The 17,840-nt window shown below is 44.3% G+C and overlaps 1 protein-coding gene across 2 annotated transcripts in view; it reads left to right on the top strand.

Moving 5' to 3' along the window:
• Positions 1–1,789: 1,789 nt before the first annotated feature.
• KLHDC10 (kelch domain containing 10) overlaps positions 1,790–17,840 on the top strand; it is a 40,746-nt gene continuing 24,695 nt past the window's right edge. Inside the window, exon 1 of one of the 2 annotated variants that reach the window (XM_069979241.1) lies at positions 1,790–1,913. In XM_069979241.1, coding sequence (XP_069835342.1) covers positions 1,847–1,913 — 67 coding nt within the window. In that variant the 5' untranslated portion in view covers positions 1,790–1,846. The remainder of the gene's footprint in view (positions 1,914–17,840) is intronic. The other variant, XM_069979247.1, reaches the window with a different exon arrangement.

Below are 17,840 nucleotides of genomic sequence, written 5' to 3'. Positions count from 1 at the left end.
CACTTCCTGGATAAAATGGTGATGCCACGACCCGACTCCCAGAGCTGTGGCTGCTGGAGAGGATGATGGCAGAGGGATGATCAGTGTCCCTCCAGTGCCCTGTGTCCCTCAGTGTCCCCCTGCCATCATCCTCTCCAGTAGCCACAACCCGCACAGCTCTGGGAGTCGCGGCGTGACATTACCATGTTATCCAGGAAGTGAAGCCTTGATGCAGTAATAATTGCAGGGAAAAAAGCACTTTATAAGCATTTGCCATAATAAGTGTATATTGGTGATTTCTATAACTTTTGGGGAGCAATACAATACTTTAATAACAATTTTCAACAGACTTCTCATTTAAAGATTGTGCTGGGTCTCACTTCTAAGACCCACTGTGATCAGAAGATATAACCGGGTGAAGAGCATGCCAGCTGCGCTTCACTCCCTGGATGTCAATGAGTCAACAAATGATTTGGATCTAGTTGGCCAGAGAGTGAAGCACAGATGGTATGAGCGTAGTAGGTCTCAGAAGTCAGACATATGAAGAGATATCAAAATTTTTATCGGGTTCTGAGTGTTTAAATCAGGAGAATGAGCTTGGAGGAGTCCAAATAAATTAGTTAAATGAGTTTATACCAGCAAATAATGGCCCAAACGTAATCACTAGGTGAAATGAATGGGGCCCACTGCAGTATAAAGGGTAGCTGTGCAGCATAAAAGCAATGTCAATCCAGCCCTATTACAATAGTGTAATATTAAGTATGAAATCAGAAGAATCATAGCACTGGATGGGAGCACTCCCTAGCAAATTGTAAACGATAAGTGTGTGTGTCCCTCCTGCTGGACCACCTTCTGGTTTTGGCTAAAGAGCTGCAGTTTTCCAAAATGTATGTACAGTCTTTACACGGATATTTTCTAAGATTGCAGCTTCACAGAAGAGGATACACACGTACTATTTCCCCCCCAAAATAAGACAGTGTCATACAGTATATTAATTTTTGCTACCAAAGAAGCACTAGGTGTTATTTTGAGGAGATTTCTTATTTTTCATGAAGAAGAGATCACATGTCACATGCACAGCAGAAACAGGGTACGGTATGGCGGCTTCCAGCTACCAAGGCGAGTTCACCACAGCACACTCATACAGCACAGCAGGGACAGGGTACAGTATGGCGGCAGGTTACGGGATAACAGCAGGCTGTGCAGCCTTACATCTGGCGGTTGGGGACAACGGAATGGTGGCAGATGATGGACTTCTTGATGCCTTGCCTGCACATTTACAAGTGACAGCCATGGAAGGGAACATCGGCGTGGCGGCAGGTGACGGTCTTCATGTCCTGCATGCAGCTGCTCTGCAACGGGTGGTGAAGGTAGGGGACAATGATGGCTAAAAAGAATAACAGCTACATGCTCTGGGTTCTGTTTGTCAGGCATGCTTCCCAGCAAAAACTTTGCTAGGTCTTACTTTTGGGAGAGGCCTTATATTTAGCAAGTCAGCAAAACCTCTACTAGGCGTTATTTTCAGGGGGTGTCTTATTGTGGGGGACACAGGGAGGCAGTGACATTTCTCATACTGTGAGGCTGCTAATACTGATATATTAGCCTCTTATATAACACAAATATATATACTGTATACTGGCAATGAGGATGCTTGTAGTATTCTAGATAGGAAATACAACTGGAATGAACAAGCTGTCTAAATGTCTAGTCTCGTGCAACCCACAGGTAAGGACTCATGTCACCGTAAAGCACGTCTGGGTTTGGATGTCGCAATGATTAAACTTCCTCCGGTGTACGGCTGATAAGCGGTCACTTCGTGCAGTCTCTGTGTTTCCGGGTGGGGAGGTTTGGTGCTGCACGGTCCATCATGGCGGCAGAAGCCGGTGGAGGGGAACCGCTGGTTCGGTTCGTGAAACTGAGCGGCAGAGCAGCAGGTAAGGCTGGCGGAGCGGTGAGGGTGGCACGGAGGAGAGCGGGCAGTGAGGGGAGGGCTGGAGACAAGGGACGGGGCATGGAGGAGGCAGCTCCTGGCGAGCGGATGTCCCCGGCTGCTCCGGGGGAGGATGGCACAGGCTGCTGGGAGTTACTCCATAGGAATACGGGCTCCTATGAGGAGGGCAGCGCTGGCCGGAGCCGCTCACCTATCACTATACAGGCCTGCAATCAGGGGGAGTCAGTGTCAGCCTAGCAACCAGTCGGAGCCAGTGGCATCTTTCCTTGCATCTGAACCCCCCGATGTGACTGGTGACAGGGAGCACTTGGTAGGTCAGGACTCATATGCAATGGGGTTGTTACACTGCCACCATAGCTGTGGGTGCTGCAGCAGCCTGACCCCCTGCAGTCATACACATCCCCTGTCCTGTAGGGGTTGTCATAGGACACCCCTGCACACTTTCCACTTCACGGCAGTGGATGCTACTTCTGGAGTCCTGTCTTATTAGCTGCTATGTTTCCATAGAATAAGGCTTTGTTTATATAGCCCCAGCAGATTCCACAGCAGTCAGACATCACATACTACACACTTATTACTGGAATGAGGAATTGGGACCCTGGTAGCAAAGCTTACACTCTGAGGAGACAGAAGGCAGAAAGCGCTTTATTTGTCTAATGGTACAGGCTTCGTATATACATAGGGTCCAGCACATTAAAGGGGTTATCCAGCACTACAAAAACATGGCCACTTTCCCCCTACTGTTGTCTCCAGTTTGGGTGGGATTTTGAAACTCCGTTCCAATTGAAGTAAATGGAGCCTAAATGCATACCGCACCTGAACTGGAGACAACTGTAGGGGGAAAAGTGGCCATGTTTTTGTAGCGCTGGATAACCCCTTTAAGGGTACTTCACACTCCACACAGAGACTTCTGCTTTAAAGGGGTTGTCCAGCAAAACTTTTTCTTTCAAATCAGTTGCTGTCAGAAAGCTATATAGATTTGTAATTTACTTCCATTTAAAAATCTCAAGTCTTCTCATACTTATCAGCTGCTGTATGTCCTGCAGAAATGTTGTTCTCTCTCCAGTCTGACACAATGCTCTCTCCTGACACCTCGGTCCCAGACAGGAACTATCCGGAGCAGCAAATTCCCACAGAAATCCTCTCCTGCTCTGGATGGTTCCTGTCTCTGACAAAGGTGGCAGCAGAGAGCACTGTGTCACACTGGGAAGAATGCACCACTTCCTGCAGGACATACAGCAGCTGATAAGTATGGAAAAATACAAATCAATTTACAAATCTATAAAACTTTCTGAAAGCAGGTGATTTGAAAGAAAAAGATTTTCGCTGGACAACCCCTTTATAACCTCAATGATATTTGTCAGCGGATTCCGCAGTCCGTCCAAGGAATTGACGTGCAGATATTAAGTGCGTGAAGCATAGAGGAAGGATGCTGGGGTAGGTGGGGCAGTAGTCATTTGGGGAATGGTATAAGCTTGCCTAAAGAGGTAAGGGTGCCTTTACACAGACAGATTTATCTGACAGATTTTTGGAACCAAAGCCAGGAGCAGACTATAAACAGGGAACAGGTCATGAGGAAAAGACTGAGATTTCGCCTCTTCTAAAATCCATTCCTGGCTTTGGCTTCACAAATCTGTCAGATAAATCTGTGCAAATCAGATACATCTGTGTGTAAAAGCACCCTTAGTCTTTGTGGCATTTTTTAGACTGCCAGTGTTGGGAATTAGTCTGAGGGCCCTATTAGAAAGGCCGATCAATAATGTAAAAGAGCACCGAATAGAATGAATCACAGCAACAATGGGAGTTTTAGTTGTTTCAACTGCAAGGAAAGGGTGGATTTAGGGGATGTTTTTGAGGAGTGTGTGAGTAACTGGATAGAGGGTGTAGAACAAAGATCAAAGTCTAGCACCTTCGGCCCTCCAGCTGTTGCAAAACTACAATTCCCATCATGCCTAAACAGGAAAAGCTAGTCCAGGCAGATAAGGGAGTTGTAGTTTTGCAACAGCTGGAGAGCCAAAGGTTCCCCATCCCTGGTCTAGCATAACCCAAGACAGTGGGTATGCTGCTTTATGAGCCATGGTACAGCTACAAATGGATAAAAGTCAAGTGTAGGTTGGGTAAAAGAGGAAAATGCCAGAAGCTCTGTTTTAGGGTGGGTTCACACGTACCACATACGCAGCGGATTTCTTGATGTGAGTTCGCAGCTGCAGGTATCTTCCCTGTCACTTCGAAGAGATTACGTACTCGCAGCGGATTGTTATCCCGCTGCAAGTATGTAAATGCCAGCCCCCTTAACTCACTGCCCGGAACATACTTTACCTGATTCACGCTCTGGCTTCATCTGAGGCTCCCGGAGTTCTCTCCCGGGGACTGCGACGGGGCTGTGCACTGATGCACTGGCTGAGCAGGAGCTCCGGGAGCCTCAGATGCAACCAGAACGTGGATCAGGTAAAGTATGTTCTGGGTGGTGGGGGATTAAGGGGTCTGCTATTTATATACTTGAAGCAGGATGACAATCCTGCTGCAAGTATGTAATGTCATTGCAGTGAAAGGGAAGGTATCCACAGCGGAGTTCGCTGCTAACTCGCGAAGGATACAGTATGTGTGAACCCACCAATACAAATTTTGCACAGGAGCAAGATTCAGAATCAGGGCTCACCTTCCAGCTGACTGTCAATCAAGCAAGGACAGGGATGGGAAAGGAAACAAGAAGCGCTCAGCACTTCGGGAGCTTGGGAAAGCTGCTTTGACACTTTGCACCAGAGATTAAAAGCACTTTTCTATGTTATGGAAGCACAGACAGATACATGAAAGGTAGAGTGTGTCTCCTTGACCTAACACCTATTTAACAGTGAGGGGTATTGTAGTTCTGCAACATCTGGAGGGCAAGAGGTTCCCCATTCCTTACCGAAAGGCTGAATTTGCGCCAAAATCCACATAGAATCTGTGTATAAAAACTCTGTATGCACATGTCCTATGGGTCCAAATGTAGCAGCTGGCGCAGGTGTGAACATAGCCTAATAAACAGAATAGAGGGAACTATCATATTTGGCTTTGTTCATTGTTAGTAATGCATGTGAAGTGCAAAGCCACCACTGCTTCACTATTGAGCTTGTCCAGATGTCTCCATTGTTTACATAGTTATTGGTGGTGTTTATGTGACTAGGATTTTGAGAGCGGACAGATGTCTTAGCATTTGTCTCACCTGGAAAGTTGCATAGAGAACAATGTTTTTGGAGCGGCAGATGAATTCCATTGTTGGTAAAGAACAGAGTGTACATGTGTAATATAGATGCAGGGCAATGGCCCCTATAAAGAAATCCAAAGCTATCACATTTATCATAATTTTTTATAGGTACACGATGGAAATTAAGTTAAATTTAGCAGATAAATCAGCAGGTTAGTTGTTATTTTTTAACCTTCATCCTCGGCACCATTTTTGTGCGATTAGCAGTTTTAATATGCTAATTAGGTGTTTTGTTGTACTGGGGGCAGACTACTTCCCCCAGTGTACCTATCTTCCCCAGCTGGCCAGCCCCTCCTAATGAATGTTAGCAGTGGGGCCGACAGGGGCTAGATCGGTGCACTGGTGGTCCTGACCCCAGTGCACCAAAATATCTATATAGCATAAGGATTAAACTGCTAATAGCATAGAAACGGTGACGACACTTCTAACCCACTGATAATGTCCCTTTAACAATGAATATACTTGACATTTTTGTGCAGATTTTGCATGTGTCGTACTTTATTTACACTGCTGTAGAATAAGCTGTGTCTTATGTCATAAACCTCAGTGTTTCTCATGTGTTATCTGGATGTAAACATATACTGTGATATAGCCAGTGTTCTCTGGGAAAAACATTTACCAAAAGATTCAGCCTTTCACATGCAGGGATGTATATAAAAGGTCAGGGAATATAAAATGTAGTGGCTAGCGTGTAGATCTTGGTATAAATCCCAGCTTTCAAACAATACCAAGTAGAGGTTAGAAGTAGAGATGAGGGAAGCGGGCTTCGTATGAAGGCTATAGATGGGCTTCTAAATCCCACTGTTTACCCCCGCAGTAGCAAAGGTGGTGATATCCCAAGGACCACCTGGAAAACATGGATGCAGTAGGTCTGTATACATGTTACAGGTAATCTTCGGGATGTTTCCACCTCCTCTAAGGAGTGGGCAGACAATGGGATTCAAAAGCCTGGTTGATTACCTTCGTATGAAGCCTGCTTCCCTCATCTCTAGTTAAGTCCCTTCGCAAGCATATCTTTAGAACTTCTCTTCATGAACTTCTGCTTGTGAAGTAAGCAATTTGTGTTTTTTTTCATATGTGTAAATAAGGTGCCCAACACTTACAAATCCTTTCACTGCTTGACTCCTCCTCCTGCTTGTGTGCTACTTGCTTCTAACCTGCTGACAGTTTCCCTTTCAAAGGTAGATTCACCTGTACTAGATTTGCTGCGGGTATGTGACTCATTGAACTTCACTCTACCAGGATTCGCAGAGGATTTCACTGCAAACGCGCATCGTGAAATCCGCTGCAAATCCGGTATGTTTAAAGGTAGCCTCAGTTTGCCTTCACACGTAACTGATCCGCAGTGGATTTCACACAGCGAGTTCGTGGCAGAATCTGCTGTGGATCCCTTACTGTCATTCTGAATATGATTACATACATGCAGCAGAATTTTTATCCTGCTGCAAGTATGTAAACCCCGACCCCCTTAACCCGCTGTGGCCCGGTGTATACATTACAGGTCCGAGCTTGATTTGGGGGCTTCTGGCCTTCTGATGTTCCGCTCAGCTAATCTGTTCACTGCCCCGCCACAGCCACTGATTGGCTGAGCAGGATGCCGAGAGCCCCGAAGCAAGCTGGAGCGGGTTAAGGGGGCCAGGGTTTATATACTTGCAGTGGGATGAAAATTCAACTGCAAGTATGTATCCTATTCAGAATGATAGTGCCTGGAATCGCAGCGGATTTAGCTGTGAACTTGCAGCATGAAATCTGATGCGATTCGCTATGTGTGAAGGCACCCTAAGGGTGTAGTGACAGGTCCATTTTTAGATTTTAAAGTTTGAAATACGATTTATTGAGAAGATAAAGTGGTTTTTTTTCAGCAAGTTTTGGCATACAAAACAGAAATTAAAGCATTGAAGTACCAGGGTTGAATTGCTTGTGAAACAGTGTGTAAGCTTTGTGTATAGAAGAGTGTAAAAACAAACATGTAGCAATATTGTCACTCTTATTGGAGATCAAAAAGAATCCAGACTATTAACAAAAAGAAGTTATAAAATTACCAAGTAAACATCCTTGCAGACTATTGCCTAGATTGAATTAAAAGGTACCTTACACTTGTTTGATGCTGCCCTATCCACAGGCAGAATGGAACGGGACAGGCTTTTTTTTTCTTTTTCCTGAATGAATGGTTTACTCTGAAATGGTACAGTGTTCAAAGAAATCATATACGATCCAGGACTATGTTCTGAGCCATTTGGCTCTGGTGACTTTAACTCTGCGCATCAGACCTTGACTAATTTCACTTTATTGGTATATAGAGAGAAATGTATAAAGTAAAGCTTGTAGGGCAGAAATAAGCTGCCAAGGCCATCAGATGGCTTAAAACTGCCTGGAGGGATTGAGTTTTGGGTTCAGATTTATCAATCTGCCTAAAGCAACAAGTGATTTGTCAACAACAACAGATCATAAACCCAAGTTTATATCTTAATGAGCTCTGGTAAAACAAAAAGCTGGGCTGTGATTGGCTGCTGTGGGCAATTCTAAAGCCATGGTGCCCCTTTTGGTGTCTATGTATTTTCTGGTGCCCTTCACAAACGTAACAGAAGGTGGTGTGCAAGCTTGGCTTGGCTTGTACAACGTTACTAAATAGGGTTTTAAAATAACCTATTCCTCAGTGGGGAAAAAAGCTTATCAAATTGTGGAAATGCTGCATATGGTTTAGTCCAGATTTAATTCCTAGAGATGTAATAAGTAAAGTCTGCAGACAATTTTTATACTAAATAAGATACAAATAACATCTGAGGATTTCATTGTGGGACAGGTTTTTTCTTTTATTTTGAATGATGTGTGGGTCTAGCTGTATTGACAGAACACTTTTTTTTAAATTTTTATCTTTTACCAGTTTCACACTACTGCATGCAAAGTTCCTAGGAATACAGTGGCCAATGGCTGCATGACTTAACTGAGGGCGATCAGACCAATGTCATTGATTTCTTTGTCACAAAAGTGTTGGATGAAGGTGGTGCTGTAGATATTGCTATTATTTTCCATAATGTCCAACTCCTGTCTTCACTGACATAATCTGTTAGTAGACTGTCGGGAGAGCCCTATGCATTTTATACTTACTAACCAAGAATGTATGGCTGACAAAAATATATTGTGTATGGGGACCTCTAATCCCTGGTTAGTTCAGTGCATTTGTGGTTGGCTGAAGGATAGATATCAGAGGGTTTTTGTTAGTGGTGTATCTTTTGAGAAGAAACTGGTTACAAGTGGTGTGCCACAAGGGTCTGTTCTGGGTCCTATTCTTTTTAGTATGTTTGTAAGTGACATAGGAGAAGGTTTGGTAGGTAAGGTTTGTCTGTTGGCTGATGACACAAGTGTGCAATAGGGATGATATTCTCGGAGGTGTCAGTAATATGGAAAATTATTTCTCTCTACTAGATATGTGGTCCAAATATTGGAAACTGCAGTTTAATGTTTCCAAATATAAAATAATGCTCTTTAGGGGGAGGAATCCTCTATCTATCATATCATATATCATAGCAATGGTCCTGTGTTGGCAACGACTTCAGACCAGAATAAATGGTGGTTTCCACATTTGTGTTCAGAATGCCTTATGAACTAGGACAAAACCGTGCCCCTATTTCTTTACCACTAGCTGTGCAATGTTGCTGGAATTAGTTTGTTAATAAGAAACTGAACACAAGAACAAGGGGACACTGTCTGAGATTGTCAATTCTTTGGGCGGATGATGAATTCGTCATCATTGAGTCTATGGGACAGGTAGAACTTCAAGCCGAGGCCATGCAGCGGAGTCCACTTGAAGTTTCCGCTTGTATTCTGTAGTGTGCTCATACCCTTAGATAAGGGTGGTCGGGGAGATGTTGTCGATCACTATTTGGCAGTTTGTTTCTGGAAGAGTCCATTGTGTGGGGGGAGATCTGTGCTGTTCTCTTCCTGGATGCTGGTTGATTATATGTGAGCAGCAGTGTAATATGACTATTTCCTGTGTAATATGGAGGAGGGGAAGCCATAAGTGGTGTAGCAGTAACCTCTGTCCTCAATGTGGTGTTTTTTCTCTGGGAGAAGATTGTGTTTTTCTTCAGAGTGTTATGGCTGCAGCAGGCTGCGAGTGTGTTGGAGAGTGCGCAGCAGAAATTAAAGGGTTATTTTGGGCAGCGCAGTGTCACCGCTCATGGTCCCCCGCCGGGCTTCCAATCTTATGATGTCACAGCCCCACTTAAAAATGCCCTCTCAGCCAGTTGGTGACTGAGGCGGGACACAGCTGCAGTCACTGACTGGCTGAGAAAGTAGTTCCTGTGGGGCCGCAATGATTCAGGTGTGCAAACGCTGACAGAGCTGATAAATTTTGGTCCAAATCTGACCTCCATATCTTTTAGCCGCTTTCCTTTGTGTATGGTGCATATTTAGTTAGTAGTGAGTTCTTCAGGACATGGAGGCTGGAGACTAGCTGCATACACACAGGAGAATCTACTTTCTTTGCCTTATTCTCTCAGAAGTCACCCCAGGATCATGTAGGACATTACACAGATGCTGCTGAGCCAGATCTACTTTACACTAGTGTAATAAATAACTCCCCTGGTGGGCATTTATGAAGGAGCTGGAGTCTCAGTCGGTCACTGATAAAATTCAGGAGTTGGAGTCGGAATCTCGCTTACAAAGAAGTGATAGGGCCCCTTTTTTATCACTGCCTTTATTACACAGGGCAATACCTTCCCAACTCTGCCTGCTTTGACAGATAATTGTCCTCTGTAATAGGGCCCAATGCAAAGAGGGATCCGCAGTGGGGTCAGCTGCGGTATATGGTGCAGTTATTCCCTATGGTCTCTGCATTCTCACAGCGTGGGCAAGTAATGTATGAGCTAGGGATGGTCCGAACCTGCAGAGGTTCGGGTCCGTATGAACCTGAATTCTTGGCAATGATTCCCGCTGTCTTCCACCTCCGTGCAGCGGGTGGATACAGCCGGAGGACCGCCTGGAAAACTGGGATACAGCCAATGGCTATGGCTGTATCCCAGTTTTCCAGGCAGTCCTCCGGCTGTATCCACCCTCGCCACGGAGGTGGAAGACAGCGGGAATCATTGCCAAGAGTTCAGGTTCATACGGACCCGAACCTCGGCAGGTTCGGACCATCCTTAGTATGAGCCTTTTTAAGCGCCTGACTTGTGGCAGACAATTAGTTAAAGATAAAGAGGCTGCATGATAGAAAATGGGATTTCACTGCGGATCTTGCAGGGTGAAATCTGCTGCGGATGCTATACGTGTGAACGCACCAAGGGATATTTCTATCTTAAGCTGTTTTCCTATTGGTCACCTTTCACCTACACATCGTTAAAGGGGTAGTGCGGCGGTAAAGAATTATTCACAGAATAACACACATTACAAAGTTATACAACTTTGTAATGTATGTTATGTCTGTGAATGGCCCCCTTCCCCGTGTCCCACCACTCCCACCCGTGTACCCGGAAGTGTGGTGCGCTATACTCACCTGTCACGTGCCGACACCCGTTTCCGATCTTCATTCAGTGACGTCTTCGGCCGGCAGGCGAACAGCTCCGTCTGTTCCGAATGCCGGCCGCCCTCTGCAGCGTCATCCGATGCTCAGCCGCGATTGGCTGAGCATAACTGTGCTCAGCCAATCACGGCTGAGCACAGTTGTGACGCGGCGGAGGGGGGACGGGCGGCAGCGACTCGGCCGTCCGTCCAAAGATGACGTTTGGCACAAAATGGCGGACGGCCCTCGACACGGATCAGATAATGTATAATGCACCAACACTTCCGGGTACACGGGTGGGGGTGGTGGGACACGGGGAAGGGGGCTATTCACAGACATAACATACATTACAAAGTTGTATAACTTTGTAATGTGTGTTATTCTGTGAAAAAATTTTTAGCGCCGCACTCCCCTTTTAAAGGGGTTGGCCAATTTATAGTAAAATAGTTCAGTGTACAGTATTAGTAAGTGTATTCACATTACTTACTGAAAGCAGCTCCCTGTGTACCTCATACAGCTAAAATCAGACTCCTCTCCTCCAGGCTGTGCTGCTCTGTGGTGTTCCTGTCCATAAAATGGCCGACATGGAGGGGCATGTTACCATGCCCCGCCCGCAGTGTCCTCCATAGACCTATACAGGCTCAGTGGTGGATACGGGGCGAGTATGGTCACATGCTCCTGCATGTTGGCCATCTTATGGACAGACTCCACAAAGCAGGACAGCACAGCCTAGAGGAGGGGAGTCTGATATTAGCTCTATGAGGTAACCGGGAGCTGCTGTCAGTGAATACACTTACTAATACCGTACACTAAACAATTTTACTATAAAGTGGCTAACCCCTTTAAATAGGAACTGACAGCACAGGTATGTATATATCCGTGCTGCCAGTTTCCCTTGCTGATCACATGAGTAGAGTATACATACCTTCACTGCAGCTGTGATTTGGCGTGTTAAAATACGTTTTTTTTTATTTTTATCCAAGACTGACTATGATTTTTAAAGTGTTGAAGTTTTATTATAACTTTCAAAATTTAAATCAACAGTAGATGTGAAATAAAGCAAGTTTGCCATATACTTTCATTATTTTTGTAGTTATCATGCTGTAAAACAAATAGATCTTACATAGGAACATCACATATGCAAACAATAGTATTGATCACTGTGGTTACTTAACCATAAATTCTTCTACAAAAAAAACCCAAATGAATTAATAAATACTCCAAAATAATTTGAAAAATCATAAACTTTAGACACAAATCAATTTCCCATAAAATACATATACACAATTACATGACATCAATTCGAAAACAACACCATGGGGACCGGTTACTGTATCAAAAAAGCCGTTAGGTCACAGGTTCAGGGTGTACAGAACAACATAATTTAATCACATGACCTGTTCATAATATTTACATTGTGCATTACACAAAAATATCCTAGAAATATAACCTAATAGTCCAAGTAAGCTAAAAAGGATCCACAAAGGGAGAGCGAACACTGAACACTATTAGGCTGTAATACAGCACTAGTATGCTGCTAGTGCAGCGAATATATCTATGTGCCGAGTGCCTACCTAAGATATTACACTTACCTCCTACCATGATTATAGCAATATATTGCACAATGCCCTTCCATAAATCTAAAAAAAAAAAAAAAAATCGCTATTGCACACTCCAGAATACTCACAATGTCTCAGACCCAGTGGCCATCAGTACTGTCACCCTTTTTCCTCACCCCAACGCATTTCGCCGACTGCTTGATCGCTCTGGGATCAAGCTGTTGGCGAAACGTGTTTCGGTTACCTTTTAATACTGTCTCTGCTGCAGTGCACATTGCTGCTTCTCACCACCATTCTTACACCAGCGCTGGCACTTATGGCAGTTCTATAGTAACACAACTCCTCACACTTTGTTACCAATTGGGCTCCATCACTCTTTCTTGAATGGAGCGTTTTTTTGTATATACTCTTGTCAGCTTGGTGATATCTTGTGTGAGAAAGATGTGTTATTGAACTTTTGCTTTCTAGGATGTGATAAAGAAGCTATTTCTATGTGTGTTATAAAGGATCACTTGCATAGAGAACATATAAGAAAGCTTCGTATGTTCTGTAGTATCAAAACTAAAGCAAATGTTTTATCAGAAATTGAAAACAGTAATAACTTCACTGTGGTATATCTTATTCTCTCCATTTCAGGTGGTGACATCGGAGTTTGTCTGTAGTACTCTATTCTGGACTTCTCTTACCTTAGGCTAGGTTCACACTGCGTTTTTGCAATCCGTTTTTCCATTGACTTCCATTATAAAAAAAAGGATCAAAACGGATTGGGGTTTTTTTTTAACGGACACAAGTAGTGTCAGCTACACAAATGCATCTGTTTTTATCATCCGTTTTTTTGCAAAAAACGGATTAAAAAAAAAAAACGGATTGCAAAAATGCAGTGTGAACCTAGCCGTACTCTGACTCCCCCGCCCCCCCCCCCCCCCCCCCCCCCCCCCCCCCCCCCCCCCTGGTTAATAAAGTCAGATTTAAATATGGTAAACAACAATGAAATGGATTGTTTCAAACAGTGCAGTACCATACGCAGTCACTGTGGTGCTGTTTCTGGATGAAAGAATCTATTTTTATTCTGATGCTGAATAATGCTTTTAAGGACCATTGACTGTCTGTTTCAGATTTTTATAGTGTACAATTTCCTTTCAATGTATGGGATGAAATGTAATGTGAATCTGCTAGTGATATGTGCGGATTTGTGGCAGAAAATCTGCTTTGTTTGGGTGTTTATTTAGTATATCTTGCTTTAAGGAAATGAGGACTACAGACTCAATACAATAATTCTATGGGGAACCTGAGAGAAAATGATTTGGACTTCTTGTTTTCTGCATCAGATTATTCGAAGGATCCTTTTGCATTGATAGATCACCAGCCACCAGCTGTGCCTTCAGAAGGCACGATAAAATGAGTGCCTGGGTCGCACAAACAATCACTGTATTGTTACTGTGGCCACTTAAATGAATATCTGTTAGCCATCAAGCAAAGGAGCATTTCTAGCAAGCCCCTTGCTAAAAATTGGCCAGTGTAAAGGCCCTTAAAGGGGTTTTCCAATTTAACTTTACTTGTCCCCTATCAACAAGTAGGATTAAATATCCCCCCCCCTTTTTTTAATTGTAATATTTATTTAAAAAAAACAAAACAAAAAAGGAGGAATTAAGATTTGCATAATTTTGGATAGCACTGTATATGCATAAGTTAGTTACATAAGCTGGAGTATAGCTGAAACAACTGTGACGTATCAAAGTAAAATGAATTAAACAAAAAAGGCCGTTTCAGCAAGAACAGCAGCTAACATAACAAATCTTGGGGCACCTCCAACAAATTGGGGAGATTGCATTGTTTAGCCTATTCAGTAATTTGGGTTTGTGGTACCAATGCATGATGCGTTTATACTGAGTCTCTTTATAGGTGGTACATATCAAGGAGGTGGCTGCTCCACCTCAAATCTGCCAGGACTCTGGGAAACTTGATTTAGACAAGGCAGCTTCCCACTTGTCCATGTAATCATGTCTGATCAGTGAGTCACCACATTTTGAATTCAAAATCTTATAAGTATCAGAAATTAGACCTCTGGTGAAAGTACCTGCCCTACATAGCTGCTCAAAAGCTGTGGGCTTGAAAACCATAGTGGCTCCCAGACCAGATAAACACATAATGATGTGGTTGTATGTATGTATAGTGTTCAGTTCTAGGGAGATGGGACCTCTACAACAGCCTATCAAAAGATAATAATGCGTGTCAATGGATCCACCACATCCGTGAATTTAAACAGCCCTTTGTCCACACAGGTTTGAGAATGAAGGGGTTTGAAGAAATGAAATCGGTGGTGAAATTTTGAAGTATAATCCAAATCAAACAGCACACATAGACCAAATGTGCCTTGTAAACTGGATAGGACCGGTCCTATTACACAGAGTGATAATTGGCCTCATGAGGCTGATAAGGCCGAGTAGTGCTCTGTGTAATAGAGGCAACGATCAGCTGATGACATAGATCATCGGCTGATCGTGTTGTTTGGCCCTGACCTAAAATCATAGGCCACGGACCACACATTGCTACGTGTAATAGCAAAGCGCGGCCAGTGCCAGACAGTGGTTGGGTGAGCGGCCTGTCAGGTCAGAGACCCGCTCTGGAGCCGCTGCAGAGGCGCATCCAAGAAGCGAGCAAAGGGCAGAAGACCGGGGACTGTGGAGAGGTATGTATACAGTTTAGCACAGTCCCATAACAGACAGGAGCAGGTCCTTTAGGTTGAAGTGCTAGGAGAAGCCCTCTGGGACTTCTGTCGTCAACGCTTCTGAGGTGCGGGATGCCAGACTAGGGTGGAGAGGTGGCGGCAGGGGAGCCGCTGTTCAATCGGTTATCTGCAGTACATTCAGTGTTTCACAAAAGCTAGGCAAATTAGAAAGGTCCCTCAGAACAAAACATCCATCATTACAAGCTGTCAGAGCAAATGGGAAGCTCCATCTGCAAAGAACTTGGTTGTCTCTGTGTGGTCAGCAATGGATGCAGGTGACACCTTCTGCAAGGTGATCCACGAAAGGTCAGGGAAAAGTCGGATTGAACTGAAAGTTTACATGCCTTAGAGATAATCCTTTCCTTCAAAACTACACATGACAAACGTCATCCCAGGGCGCTCCTGAAGCAGGTTTTGGTTTTAAAGCCAGGTATGTTCTATCAAGTTTCTCTTTGTGATCGAGGCTCACCCAGAATACTGTTGGCCTCTAAGGTAACTTGCAAGTCGTCCTCCTGAATAGCCTCAGGGAAGCTTCGGATGCTTGTTACGTCTGCCACAGTTACCCAGATCCTCCACATGGCATTGCATATCACTTAGCATGGATGATTAAATCAAGACTGTTGCAATTTGGCTATATAAGAAAGCGTAGCATCATGCTCTTCTACCAAAGGGTCTACCCTGCATTTCATCTGCTGGATAACTTTTCCAACCGCTGATATTTTTGAGCGACAAGCATCTTTGACTTCCGAGATCAGAGAGTGAAGTAACTGCGAGAACAATTTGCGTATGGCCGCTTGTGAGCAGTCACCCTGCATGAGAGAATCAGTCTGCTGCTTCTGAAAGAGCAGTCGTCTGGGACATAGTAGTCGATAAAGGAGGATGCTGCTGATCCATGGAAGTAGTAGTTAGATGCTGAGACTTGTGTCATGGTTTAGAGGTGGGGTCCATGGCTGAATTTTCTTTAGTCTGTGCTTGAATGAGATAGGTGCTGACAGGAAAGGCTGAATCAGCCTGTAAACATGCCCCCCTCAGCGGCTGCAGGTTCCTACCCCCCCCCCCCCCTCAGAAGTATGGTTATGGGGTTCTGTGAAAGGGTCAGTATCAGCCCTTAAAATGTTTCCCTCCTTTGTGGATCCCTCAGCACTGGTTGGGTTAAGAGTGGACCGTGTGTCAGGCTGCGCCACATGGCAAGATGGTGCCTAGAGCATGGGTCTGGGACATCCCAGGGACTTGCCCTGCAGAGGTAGTATCCAATGGCGGTGTCAGTACACAAGGACTGTGGTAGTTGGCTGAAAGTACACATGCTCACTTGACTTGAGGAGAGGGGCACAAGCTTGGGGTCCCAGACAAGGTAGCTGTTTATAGTAGAGACCCGCAGTCTGCCTTGTGAGGGTATCAAGGTGCTTGCGGGGGGGGTCTCCTAAAGTATTTCCCCATAAATTTTTAGTCCGGCTGCTGCAGGGGCCCTCTGCATGGAGCAAGCGCTCACCTCCTACACATCCTGCTCCATCAGTCCCCGGAAAACCCCTTTTAATACTGAAATGCTGATCTTCTAGGCAGCAGATATTGTCCAAACATTTGAGTTGTTTAACTGCTTCTACAGTTAGCCTTTCCAGACCTGAAAGCCGGATAACTGGTGTAAATAAGATTCTAGGCATATGTTTTTAATGTCCATTGTCTTTTCTAAAGCCAGAGATAAAATTCTTTTTGCGAATGTTATGAAGCTGGAAAGCCCAGGGGACATTCCCCAGCCCAGTAAAAGCACCGGCAAGTCCAACTCTTATACTTCTATTCTCAGCCTTTTGTACCCACTTCCTTTGCCTACTTTATTTGACTAAAAGCCACTAGAGGACATGGGAAGGGCTTGCCTGTCCTTTAACCTTCTTGGGGAACAACCCCTGGGCTTTTGCAGCCTAATTTACATATTAACAAAAAGGCCTAAATCTTTGCGCTGGAAAGGACTAAAGAAAAAAAAGTATGCCCAGAATCATAATGACTTGCTGTATCTACCCAAAAAGTTATTTACACTTCTGCTTTTGTGCTGACTGTTCTACTTTAAAGCACTACCATTAAAAAGATTAACTTTTTGCATATTGTCAAACATGTCAAAAGCTAAAAGAGAAGTCTGGGGCTGCTATGATTTTAGGAAGAAGCAGGGGCAGGGGAGGAACATAACCACCACTACTCAACCAGGAACAGTCAACAATAACTGGTACACATAAAAAAGCCATAAGAGTAGCATAAATTTATGACTGAGCAGGTGAACAGAATTCTGTATTGCTAAGGGTCCTTTTGCATGGACCAAGACCATTGCTAGAGACACTCCTGCAGTCAATAATCAGCCTATGTAAAAGACCAGGCCCAATTATCAGCTGATGCTTGTGATCTGGAAACTCACAGCACAGGTGTATTCATATCTGTGCTGTCAGTTTCCAGGGCTGCATGAGCGGTACATGGATCATTCGTGCTGTGTAAGGATGCCTTTACACAGAGATTTATCTGACAGATTTTTTTAAGGGGCTATCCAGAACTACAAAAACATGGCCACTTTCTTCCAGAGACAGTGCCACTCTTGTCTCCAGCTTGGGCGGGGTTTTGCTGCTCAGTTCCATTGAAGTGATTGGAGCTTAAAGCAGTTATTCAGCTCTACAAAAACATGACCATTTTCCCCCTACTGTTGTCTTCAGATTGGGTGGGGTTTTGAAACTCAGTTACATTGAAGTAAATGGAGCTTAATTGCAAACCACACCTGAACTGGAGACAGCAGTAGGGGGAAAAGTGGCCATGTTTTTGTAGCGCTGGATAACCCCTTTAATTGCAAACCGTACCTGAACTGGAGACAAGAGTGGTGTTGTCTCTAAAAGAAAGTGGCCATG

The sequence above is a fragment of the Dendropsophus ebraccatus genome, chromosome 1, assembly GCF_027789765.1.
Source record: "Dendropsophus ebraccatus isolate aDenEbr1 chromosome 1, aDenEbr1.pat, whole genome shotgun sequence".
Taxonomy (NCBI): domain Eukaryota; kingdom Metazoa; phylum Chordata; class Amphibia; order Anura; family Hylidae; genus Dendropsophus; species Dendropsophus ebraccatus.
Note: the sequence above shows the minus strand (reverse complement) of the source record. Positions and strands in the feature narration are given on the sequence as shown.